Source organism: Anopheles bellator, chromosome 2 (assembly GCF_943735745.2).
Source record: "Anopheles bellator chromosome 2, idAnoBellAS_SP24_06.2, whole genome shotgun sequence".
In the NCBI taxonomy this organism is placed as follows: domain Eukaryota; kingdom Metazoa; phylum Arthropoda; class Insecta; order Diptera; family Culicidae; genus Anopheles; species Anopheles bellator.
In genome coordinates, this window is record NC_071286.1 from 13,225,258 (window position 1) to 13,237,963 (window position 12,706).

At 52.1% G+C, this 12,706-nt stretch overlaps 1 protein-coding gene across 1 annotated transcript in view; it reads left to right on the forward strand.

The window, feature by feature from the left end:
• Window positions 1-1,564: 1,564 nt before the first annotated feature.
• LOC131209274 (uncharacterized) overlaps window positions 1,565-12,706 on the forward strand; it is a 94,041-nt gene continuing 82,899 nt past the window's right edge. Inside the window, exons 1-8 of the mRNA XM_058202301.1 lie at window positions 1,565-1,587; window positions 2,529-2,634; window positions 2,709-3,230; window positions 3,294-3,719; window positions 3,787-3,923; window positions 3,987-4,136; window positions 4,240-4,425; window positions 4,557-4,630. Coding sequence (XP_058058284.1) covers window positions 1,565-1,587; window positions 2,529-2,634; window positions 2,709-3,230; window positions 3,294-3,719; window positions 3,787-3,923; window positions 3,987-4,136; window positions 4,240-4,425; window positions 4,557-4,630 — 1,624 coding nt within the window. The remainder of the gene's footprint in view (window positions 1,588-2,528; window positions 2,635-2,708; window positions 3,231-3,293; window positions 3,720-3,786; window positions 3,924-3,986; window positions 4,137-4,239; window positions 4,426-4,556; window positions 4,631-12,706) is intronic.

Genomic DNA, 12,706 nt, shown 5'->3' on the forward strand with positions numbered 1-12,706 from the left:
CTGCAGCAAACGGCGCCGAACAAATTATGTGCAAATTTCAGTTCACGCCACTGGCCACTCGCTGCTGCTGCTGCCGTTGACACGCGATGGCTGATGGTGAAACCGTAGCAGCAGCAGCAGCAGCAGCAGCAGCAGCAAAAAACATAAAACAAGTGAAGCCCACAAATAACTGGCCACGGTCGGAGCTCTCGGTTGGAACGTTGCCAGCGTAATTTAAAATCATTCTTCATCGATGGCGCCCGGTATCTCTGGGCCGATCGCGGGGATGGGTCTTGCCATAATGAAGCCGGGAAAATTCCATTAATCCTTGTCCGTTCGTTCCGGGTTTTTTCACCACCGTTTCTGTTTTGTTGCGCAATCACGAAGCTCTCTGCGATGGGTGCTGCTACCCGGCCACTTGTTGGGGCGTACCACTTTCACCGTATAGTCTAATAAATATTTAATTAACATACTTCATCGAGACCGAGCGAAAAACCCTTTTTCCTGCGATATTCTCTGCCTCTGCCGCCGAATACGAATTATTGGCATTTTAACACCCAATACCCAGTGTATCCTGGTGCCAGTCCTTGGTAATGTGTGTGCCCATCCTTCGGTGTGATTGTGACCTTCGTAATTAGTGTTACCTTTTCCCCGTCTTCTGTCCCTAGAACCTAGAGTCTATCCATAGTTAACGCGGATAGGTGACGGACATTCGGTCACGTGTTCTGTTAATCGGACGAAAAAAACAAAATAATCAAATATCGTTGTTAGTTGCCGTTTGGAGTAGTTAGAAACATACAACACATTTGCTGGATCGATTTTTAGCGCAGACCGAGTTCCGGGGGCAGCTTTTCGTCTGGCGCCAATATTTTCTTTGTCATTTCCCCCGAAATTCTCTACCTGGCCGCATGCTGCTACCAAACCACCAATACGATACCAATACAATTACGTCTTTCTGTATTTGCAGCCACGATCAAACACCAAAAACCAAAAAACCCAGAAACCCGTGTAGTTGTTGAATGTAAATTCCGCGCCGCGCAGCCATCGTTCCCCAGTTGTAAACCGCATCCCGCCATGTAGTTGCACCATTAGTTTTAGAAGCGGAAGCGGAAGAAGCGCCGAGGGGCCAGCGTGTTGAACAGCTGTCCCACGATGTCCCCAAATTTGTGTTGTACCCCAAACCCGAGGCCGAAAACCGAACATCAAAATCGGAGCATTGGCAGTCCGATTTAATGGCCGTTCGGTCGAGCTTGAGGCCGGGAAATAATTACGTCGCCTCGCCACCGGCCGTAGAAAGAAGGGTCGTTGACGACGACGGCAGCGCAGAGGAGCGGCGGCGGTCAGCCTCCCGGCGGTCCCGGTCTGGACCGTGAGCTACTAGATTATTCCCAACACGCAAAACTCCGAACCCCGAAACTCCCCGCGGAACGTGAAGCTGTGGGTGCAGCAAGGGAGAGCTGAAGTCGGCCGCCCGACGTCGACGACATTGCCACCACCCACCACCACCCTATCAATATATAATAGAAAAAAACTTCCCCACATCCTCGTCACCATTACGGCACGCAATAGGCCGTAGATATGAACCATGGCAAAACTGCGCCATTACAGGTGTTTCATTTGACTTTTCTTTTTTTTCAAGTCGCTTTCGTTCGTTGGCCCGGGTTCTATGCATTTGTAATGTTTCACGTTTCCTTTCGTTTTTTTTTCTCTGTCCGATGCTTTCTGTTCCGTTATGATCTGCTTAATGCAACTTCAAAAATGGTTTGGAGCATCACAGTTTTGCTTTTGCCCGCTTTCTCTCTCTTTCACTCGCTTTTTTCCACTTTCTTTCACTCTCTCTCTTTCTGTCTCTGCTGGTTGGTTAGTGCAGGACACTTTGACACGTTTGCTTCCACTATCCGACGACATATCCGCTGACTACACTCGGATCCTTGCGGTTAAGGCGCGCCTTGCTTTCGCACACTCGCTGCTTGATGGTACTTCACGTTTAGCTGTGTTGTTCTGTTTGTATGTGTTCGACTTGCTTCCAACCGACCAGCGGCGCACCCACTGCAAGCACTATGATTTGGTTACGCCTGCCGATTTCTGTTTAATGATTTTTGCTTCGCTTTACCTTGCTTCCGGTTGTTCAGCATTAAATTATGTTGCCACGATGCGCCTCAACGCGAACATTATGCGACTTGCTAGACTCGACAGAAAGTAGATAGCACCCTAATGTCACTTTTAGAACAAGATCGCAACCTTTTAGTACGGCTTTAGTACAGCATGCACCAGCGCGTTGGGGAAAACGTTTCCGAAAGGCTTATGTTTGATTGCTGATTTTTGATCGCAGTGCTCGATTCTAGTTGCATCCGACGTTCCGAAGTGTGACCGAATGTAGTGAACGGAATGTGCTCTCGTCCTGTGCTCGTCCTCGTTCGTGCATGTACACACGCACCTTGTGCATCTTGATTCGGGACGTGCAGAGTCTCACACATAAACATACGCTGGACATCCTGCGGCACTCCACTAACCGACAGTTTCTTTCTCGTTTCTCCACCTCCGAACAGGACCATGACGGCTATCTGCTTTGTCTGCAACCTGCCTATCATGTCTCACCAGGTGGGACTGGTATGGCAGGGCGGAAATGGCTGGGACGATCTGGTCCGGGAGCAGGTAGGATTCGATTGCGGGGGGTACTCCATCGTCAATGACCCCTTAATTCATTGCCGTTCCTCCTCACCCACCAGGTCGAAGAGTCGACGATCCGGCAGCGGCTCGGAGGACGGCGCGATTCGGCCGCCCAGATTTCCGGTGCGTCACCTCCTAGTACTTCACCGCCACCGGGTGCTCAACGGCGCCGCCGGAGCTCGCTAGCGCAGCTGACCGACATCCTGCGCGAGTGGAGCGGCGGTGGTTCCAAGCGCCAGAAGGCGCCCCTGAACCGTCGCGAAACCCTCGCCGATCTGGCCCGCAGTCTGCCGTGGAACAAGGCGACCACCGGGGAGTCGTACAACGCCCAGAACAACAACAATAACAACAACAACAGTAACAACAACTCGGGCCATGCGCCGCCCCTTCGCAAGCGGCGCGAATCGAGCGCCGATTCGGGTGTCAAGAGCTGGTCGTGCCGGCGGGACTCGCACGTGTCCGACTTCCGGCGCGAGCGGGAAGCGGAGCGCGAGAAGGAACGGGAGCGCGAACGGGAACGCGAACGGGAGCGGGAGCGCGAACGGGAGGACTACATCTACTCGGCGGACAACTATCGAAACGTAAGGCACTCTTCGGCCAGCGACTAGTAGCGATTGTACTACCCCCGTTTGGGCCGTTTGCAGGGTTCCCGACGGAATTCGAACGACTCCAGCCGGGACCGGTCTTCGCGGCGTGATTCGACAATCGGCGGCACGGCCACACCGCCACCGCCGCCACCACCACCGAAGGTGGTCGGGGCACAGCGAAAGCGCAAGGACTCGCTGGTGGTGGCGGAGATGCCGAACTTCCGGCAGGAGCAGCGCCCATCGACCAGCTCCACGGCGTCCGACTCGGGCCCCCTGTTTGTGGCCGTCAGTCACGTGGACAGCGCGTGTCAGGCCCTGCCACCGCCGACCATCATCACGAGCTCGGTGACGCCGCCGGCGACCAGCCCGACGGCACAGAAGGGCCGCCGTGACTCGACGACCCAGTGCGGCACGAAGATGACCCGGCGGGATTCGCGTGTCAGCCCGGAACGTGCCCAGCGGCTGTCGAAGCTTCAGCGACAAGTACGGTGCGTGACGGAGCAAATCGGCAACGGCCACTGACCGAGCTCCACCCGTTTTGCTTTTGCAGGCCACTGCGTACGACGAATCATGTTTGCCTCCCGGTGGCTGGAGTCGGCGCAGCTCCCAGCCTGCCCTCAGCCCGGATGGCGAAGGCCCAGAGCGGCAGGCACGCCGGGACAGCCTCAGCCCGGACAGTGCCTCCAGGTAGAACCGAGTGCCTCCGATCCAAGCAGAGCCGAAAATGATGCCCTTCCATCCTACTTCCAGGGGACGCCGTGATTCCAGATCGCATCTCTCGCCCGACCGGAGCCACGAGCGCGAAGGCAGTCCTCGGCGAAGTCGACGCCTCCGACGACAATCATCTTCCGCTGCCCGACAGCCCCGGTCGCCGGATTCGAGCAGTTGCTGCTCGTCGAGGTAAGTGAGCGAGCTTTTCCGTCGAACAGCGCTCGAAACCGAAAGCTCTCTCTCGCACGCGCTCTCTGTCTCTGATGTCCTAATCATTCCGTTCCGTCGCCAGGGATGCGAGCCCCTGCGCCCGGCCACCACCGCAAACCGAGAGTACATCCCGGCCCTCGATCCGGCGCCAGTCGACCACGGAGGAGATCCTGATTGCGCGCGGTTTTCGCCGCCAAAGCACCACCGAGGAGATGATACGCTGCCGCAACTTTCGCCGGCAAAGCTCGCAAAGCGACGACACCAGCCGGTAAGCTGACAGTCCGAAAGCTCCCCCGTGCGGGGAAGCGTTTTCCCGTCCAGGGCTAACCTTTTCACACTTCGCTTCGCTTCTCTTTCACGCTTCCGGTACACCGAAACACGCACACACCCAAACTGCAGCTACCGTGGTCGGCGGGATTCGAGCGCACAAATTATCGATGGCACCATCGGCACGATGACGGTGGAAACCACGAGTACGTTTTTCGATTCTAGTACGCAAACAGGTATGATTCGTGTGCGTGTGTATGTGTGTGTGAGTGTGTTTATGTACGTGTGCGTTTGTGTGTTTGGGTGTGTGTATGTGTATGAAATTGCGGAAAACCACCATAAGGGGGCGCTTCGCTTCGCTGATGGAGTGTTGGGTTGTTGACAGAAACCGTCGCCGATGCGTGCCAGTCAGTGGCTGTTTCCGGTGTCATTACTTTTACCGTTCCACTCCTTGAAGGTTGACTTCCGAGATGTGCAAGATACTTTTCCTGAATTTAATGTCCTTTGAGCTGAGCTTTTTCGTGTCTAACGGTGACGGTAAAGAGTCCTCATACACAGAACCCAACGCATCTTTGATTTACGTAGACTTATTGCCTTTCAAAAACAAATATTTAATGACACCCACGATGCTACTAGTGCTGCCATCTTCACGTTGAATTGGGAAATATATCAAGCAACCCTCGCCGCAAGAAGGTTTTCGTAACGCGATAAGGTTGCCTGACGCGACCAGGAACGACTGCATAATGAATGAAACTTCCGCTTCGCTGGAACGAGCACCGTTTTCGCCTTTCCACGTCATTCATCTATCACGCACCGGCAGCAGCTGGCTGGTCTTTTTCGTCCGCTTCGGAGGCTCTTCCGCGACTGGACAAGCTGCTCCGAAAACTAGGGACACAAGCCTAAGCGTTGTTTCCGGGAAAGAGCAGCGGATGATTTATCTGATTGACCACCGCCGATCCGGAGGCCTGGTTCGGTACCGGAAGCGTACATGGCGTGCACCGGAAATGAGCCGACCGGCTGATGCACCGAAAAACCGGAGACAAATAGATCCGAAACCGGGGCCCACGGGGCGATCGATAATTTTACTTCTCCCAAAACCCGGAACGGAACGGTCGGTGGGATGATTCTAATTAAAATAACGGAGCCCCGGACCGTTGGCGTGGATTATGTTCGGTTACTTCTCCGGCTGCCGTGGAGAAGGCATTAATAATGGCCTACGTCTAATGCCGTAAAACGTATCTGGGGAACATACTTTTTAAGCTGTACATGGCAAGCCCGAAGATGAAGCCGTTTGATGGTTCTGATGTGCGGCGGCGGCCAGTAAGCTCTCTTCCTATCAGGGTAAAGACTTTTATCATTCAAATTGCTTCTTTTTTTTCCCTCCATAGCTTCTAATAAGAAATCAAGCGCAAAGCAGTGCGCCCTGTGTGACTGCCACGAACCATTCGCGTGTTCCGCACACCGAAGACCGACAATATCTTCGCCCGGTTTCTGATGATTGATGGACGTAATTTTTCGTTGCGATAAACCGGAAAAAGGTACCACCTAGCGGCGGACAATAAGAACGGGCGGGGAAACCCTTCCAGTCGCGGATGACCTAAAAACAAAAAGACACTCTCTCGCCAGTGTCAGAAAAGGTTTCCCGGGTTGTCACACCGAATTCCGGATTCGACCGTCAAAGGCAGACTCACCCGCGGACTCACAGAACTGCAGCCGGCTTGGCATAATTAAAGTCGTGGCCCGGTCGCCCATCATAGTGCTGCCAACAATGGGAACAAAGTTGACTGGAAGCTGACGGGGCCAACCATTTTACGCACGCTTTCGCTCCACCCTTTGATTTGAGCTGGGCCGCGACGCCGTAGGAAATTCCAACGCATCGCTGGCAAACTTCTTACTGCTGCACGCCGTAAACAATGGGGTTCGGTAAATTAAAAGGCCCCGAGTCTTGAGCTGCCGGCTTTCGGGCTCAACGAGATGGCACGTGAATGCAGAAGAATCGCGAACGCGAATCTCCATCTGCGCGCTCTTTACGCGCTAATCGTTGCGTAAATCGTTTGCTGGATTTGACGAGGCGTGATAAGGCATCCTTGTTGCAGCCTTTCAGCCCCGCGGAAAACGTGATTTAAAGTGGGTGGCCGTAAGCCGGTTCTGGGCTTCCGCTGTCAGTTGAGCGCCGCACCGCAGCAGAACAGAACTGCTGCTTTCTTTCGGATGCCACTTTCGCCAGCGCCCGGAACTTCAAAGAAAGTTTACCCGTTTCCAACTCCCCTAGGAGCTTCCCTTTTCGGCGGCAGGATGAACAATTAACCCAACTTGCATCATTTGATGACTCCACGGTTCTCTGTACGCCAGAGTGGCGCGCGTGGCCATGGTGATGGCACCGGGTCGGATGATACGCCGTAGGGACTCCACGGGGCTCACCTTCCCCGCGGGGATGGTGGTCGGACCGGACAAAAAACCGGAAACACGCGGGGCAAAACAAAAAGTGGAGACAGAGCGAAACGGCAAATCTTGCAACTTCCGACCCCGAGGGGAAACCAAGGCAACCCACGCAAGTGCTCGGGCCGTCGGGCGTTGTCCGGCATCTTGTCTCCGGAACTGCTGACAGCGTGCGGAACGATCCTCCCACGCAGCCGGGGCACCGGCCGGTTGCCGGTAATCCGGACCGGATCCCGCCGCCACCGGCACACAGGCCAGGTGTTATCTGATGCGGTTAATTAAATTTTACGAATGACCTGTCGTTTGTCGGGCTTGCTGCTGGCTGCTGCTACTGGCCGACCGGGCCGGGCCGGGTCACTCACTCGGCGTGAGGCTACGTGAGGATATGCCTCTGAGCCCTAATGAGCTGCCAAGTGAACGGAGGGGTGTGACCGCTGCTGCCGCCGATGGTACGTGAGGTCATACCGGCCGGCTCAAGTACACACGGGTCAACCTGCGACCGGCGACGGGTTGACAGCGCTGCCCTGCGACTGACAACGGGACACACCGGTTGCCAATTCCGCTCGACTACTCCGTGCACGGGATGTGATGCGTTCGGTTCGGTGCTTTGCGTGCCCCTCGTGTGCAGCATTTGTCACCCGGATGGTGCTCCGGTTTCAACGAGCTCCTTTCGAGGCCGAAAACCCAGTGTTGCCCAGTACCGAGGGTGCCATTTTGAACCCTGTTGCTTTCAACGTTGCTCAACACACGCCACCTAGAGTGCGTGATCTGGATTGTTTCTTGTACGAGTGTGTGAAGCATTAAAATTAATTAATCATTAACGGGACGAGGCAGACACACCAGGCTGGCTGTTTGGGTGCTACGTAAGAAAATGAAACGTACCAAGCAATTAAAATTAAAATTTCTGCCCTCATCGAGCGAGACCACTTACAGTTTACGGCCCGCTGAAGGATGTTGAAGTCATCAGTGTCGATGCTCTGTCAAAGCGCGATGGTTTGTCACCACCGATTATCGAAATCCTTATCAGACACAATGCGACACGAAAGTTCCCTGAATGAGCTTGCGTTTGATCCAAATTCGCAATTGGATGTTTTGTATTTTTTACTAGTTACTAGTTACTAGTTATTGGTGGCCTAAGCAAAGTAGCTGAAGGTATCTTGAAATGTCCATGGCAAGACCTATCAGGGGATATATCCTTATCTTGATTTGATATATCTGTCCCTGCTCGTTACTCAAGATCAGCTTTGTGCCGGTCGTATAACCTGTGCTCGTCTCTTATTGATTACAACATGTCTCTCCATTAGTATCGCAATGTTCTCGCCCCCTTTTTAATATAAAAGCAGGCAACTGGTTACCAGCTTGTTCTCTTCGTTTGGCCATATAACAGTTTTGCAAGGTTTGTTAGTTCTTCGCAGGATTTATTTGTTGGTACGAAAACGAGCCTGTGTGTCGCCTCGTTTGACAACTGACAAATGACGTATGACAACTGTCAACGGAGTTGAAAGGAGCCATTTTAGAGGACGCTCACAATGGGACTATCTACGAATTTCTACTGAAAAAGTAGCGGACGAGTAAAAAGCTACGCAAATCACTATTCGGAGGGCTATAAAAGTGCCTAAAATTAAAAAGGGGAACAAAAGAAAGTATAGAAAAACAGAAAACTACGAAAAGAGCTGCATCGCGGTGTAGAAGTACGTTCCAGTATTGCGTTCCATGGCTACTAGATGTTTTACTACGTTTTATCAAGAAGCAGTAGCGGGCTTCAAACGTACGCTTCCGCCATCACCAACACTATTGAATAGTTCTGTCTGTCAATATTTTGGTTCACGTGATTTGGAGTAGTTTGTGAGACGATAAACAACATAAAACATTCGATGTTAGCCAAATTAACATCAAATAAAATAAACCTAAAGTGGGCCTAACTGTAGCAACCACTGATTGAACCCTTTCGGCACTCGCTTCTCACTGTAGGAAAACACGTTTGTGTCGTCGTTACTTCAACTTATACTTTCAAAGTCCGCCTTCTATTAATCAAAATGTTCACTCAATAAGGAAGGTCTCATTCATTCATTCCCGGCTACGCATTTTGTCCGCAACGGTAGCAACAAATTAGAGGTTTCCCTATTTCCGGTACACTGAAATTGTACAACCGACGTACGCACCGATTCCCCGTTCCGTTCCCGAGTGGTAACGTTTCCACCTAATTTTGTACCAGTTTTAACACCAGTTTTGTGCCGAAAAATTAAATAGTCACCTTGGAAACTTGTTCCGTGCGGGTGCCGGAGGACAAGCACTTCCTTAGACTGTTCGAAAATAGCGCACGCCTACGTTTGGCCACGGGCCACGGTGTTACAAGTTCACGAAACGGTGTTATTTGGCAGTCGTTCGCGCGTCGCACGTTTTGGCACACCTTGTCGGTGTTGGCGGTGCGCCGTCCTTGTGCACCGGAAATGGAATGCTAATTTTAAGCTTCTGCTTACGCAAATGCGTAAAACGATAGTGAGCGTGGCGTGTGGTCGTTGTAACGAGGCGAGCGAGACACAGGGCACTGACGAAGCCACGCAAAGAAATTCTGTGCCAAACACATTTCGCTCCTGGAGACACCGGAGCCGACACCACCGACTTCCGCTAGAACGCCATTCAGTCAAAAATAGAAGTACTTTCATTCATGTATCCTCCTGCGATGGGAGGACCGGCTTCATTCCGGTTGTAGCGGCCTACAACTTTCGATCAGCCAACTCCTACGCGGCGAATGGCGTAGGCGTAGCCGGAGCCTGATGCATGAAAAGGATTCGTAGGAAATGGCAGTTTCGTCTAGGAGCTCACGTTAATGGTACGCAAATAGAGCCCGCGGTGCCGTTGAAGGCACAAATAATGTGCGTAATTTGCCAGGAAATCGATTGGAGTGACTACGGATACGGAACGTATGCGGATTGATGAGATAAGGCGCAAGATGGGCGAATAATGGAGCACGCGAAAGTTTTGTGGCACCCGAGCAGCGAGCGAGCTGCGCTCCGAGCCCTTTTTCTAGTCGGACGCGCGAACCTTTTGGGGGGGAACCTTAGGGCACGATGGGCCCTCGTGTTTAATGGGTGTCGGTACACTTGTTCCGTGCGCTTCAACAGGCTGTTCTTGTGATTTTTATTAGATTTCCCACCAAGTTCGTCCCGCCACTCGCCCGGGCCCCGACGCACCGGTACCCGGTGTGGAATTAATTCCTTTGCAAAGATTTTCCGTACCTACGGTTTTCCCTTCCCCACACCTCATCAATCCGACTGCGTTCATCGGCCCCTCACGGGACGGGAGAAATTCGGTGGAAATGGTTCCGAAGGAGAAATTGTTTCGCGTGAATCTGATTTGCATACCAATGAGGTACGTCGTAAAATCGAGAGTTCGGCCAAAAGGAAGACATTCCGCGTAGGGCTTCGGTGGGATGTGACGGGCCTGAGCAATGAGCCGCCGGGGCTTGCGCCCTTCTGTCCGCGCCCGCCCTCGAACATTTTAAATACTTTTCCATCGCTTTCACTCTCTTTCGTTGACGTCTGTCTCTCTCGCGCACACCAGGTTTTGGGCTCCTGGTTAAGTGGTTGCGATGTGGTGAAAGTTGTTTTAGAGAAATATTCCAGCGTTGGGTTTTTTTTTCTTTCTCTGAGCAATCACGGAAAATATTTGACCAAACGGGGCACCTCCGGCATGGTGGCGCCGCCAGGGTGCGTTTTTAATAACGATAAAATTAATTATCGTCGAAACGCCGCGTTACCTTGATTTTATTAATTCGATGACAGGTCACGGGCGCGTCATGTCGGTGACAGACAAGCGGGGAAAATAATAATTGAGCAGCAGTGGCGGCAACTTGTTGGCGGCCTTCAGGTGCGCTGGTGGTTGGTGGATCTTAAATGGCATTAACTTGCCAAACACTGCTCACAATATTTTGTGCTGGCAACAATGGTAATATTTCTTATCGAATTCTTTGAAATATTCTTTATTAATCGACTACAGTGACTTTTCTTATGATTTAGAAAAATACGTTAAGCTCCATCATCCACAGTGAGATGAAGGTTTCATCATCATCTCATCAGGCCAATGCCTTCTACGATTAGTTGAAATACGAAGCACGAAACATTATCGATTGATGCTCACCGAACCAAGGTTGCTAGGGCTCTGAAAAGCCACACGAGTAGCAGCACAAAGGGGCTTTCCAACATTTCGGTAGTTCTTGTACATTTTACCTAAACTTTTTTAAATTCTTATAATCGAAAATCTTCTACCCTAACGAATATCTTACAGTTTCGAAATGAATGGGAAACTTCCGAAACGCTCGGCGCCATTGCTTTGACAAGGTCGTTTTATCAGACCTCGCCATCCACCAATTTCCACCACAATAATCGCTTAATCTGTTTCATTTCAACACCATCCGTGGAATGTATTTTCTGGCTTTTTCATAGTTTCACTCCCTGAAGGGAATCTGAACTCCTACTGAATGGTAACATTTAAAGAACCAAGCCGTAGCCAAACGCCAAGCCTCGGTCTCCCCGGCCAGAGTTCGATTCCCTTTAATTGTCATTACGGCTCGGTTTCACCGTTTCCAGAATCGGGCACCTAACCTTCGTCAGGTGCCCGAAGAACCTCACAGAGTGTCGATCCGATCCGCAAACGAACTCAATCGAAAATGGCACAAAATCACGTATTGGTCCCTCGGGCCATCCCTCGCCTCGATCCTTCGCCGGTCGAAGGGCCCAAACGTGTGATGGCTCGGAAGATGCCGCAAAGAACGTCGACATTCGTCCGACTTTTGCCGATAAACAGGCCAGAAAGCGAGGAGGAAAGAGCGGCCCCCGGGCAGCGCCGCCTTTCGGTACCAAATCTCCTGTATCGACGTTTGGATTGCTTTGGGCTGTGGTGGAGCATCGGAGACACACGGCCTTCGGCCTTCGCCACGGTGCGGTGTTAAGAAAGAGTTTTCGGCACTCGCGCCTCTGACAGAATCCGGATCAGGCTGCGGACCGGCCCCCATCAATACGTGGCTCGCGAGCAGGATCGCTTTAGGTTTAGCCTTCGCCGCCGCAGCCGACGTGTTTGATGTATACTTTCTCCGGTCGGGGTAAGCCTTTTGCACGCTTCTCGGGCACGAACCGCGATTTGTGAAACCCGGCACACGCGGTGAGTGTCGAAATCGTTTAGACGAAGGATTCCCGTTTCATTTAGAGCAACTGGTTTTTTGTTTGGCGAGCGAGTTTTGGCTTGATTCCGATCGAACTTCACGCTCCAGGAAAGTCGAACGTCGAACTTCGGTTTAATGTCGCTTGAAAATGTGTTCGGCAATCGCTGACGGGCCACCTAATCGATTGACGCTCCGGAGCAACAAGTTGTAGAACTGTAATCGATCCCAAACGCGATGTGTCTCAAGACAGTGTCAATGATTTAATAACCCCGGCCAATTGGATTGCTGAAAACCGATCCCAAATCCGTAGCAGCTTCGAAAGATTAAACAAGCCCAACGCGCAACGTGCCATTTTTATTGTTTACGCTTCACGCGACTCGCGAGCACATCCTTCCTTCCGTTGGTGCAGAATTTAATGCTCCGTTAAACGGTGATACATAAATTATGGTGGTTAACGACGATAAATTTTAATCCATGCACCCACCCCAGCTGCGGCCGCCACCATCATTCGTCTCATCCGGCAACGCAAGCAAGGGCCAATCATTTTTCATGACGTATTTTCATTATAATTACACACGCCGCGCGCAGTGCAGTTGCAACTTCTGCCACGGTTCCGATTTGGCGAGCGGCGTCGACCATTCGAGGATCATAATTAGTTGCCCGTCGGACTCCCCGAGGGCCG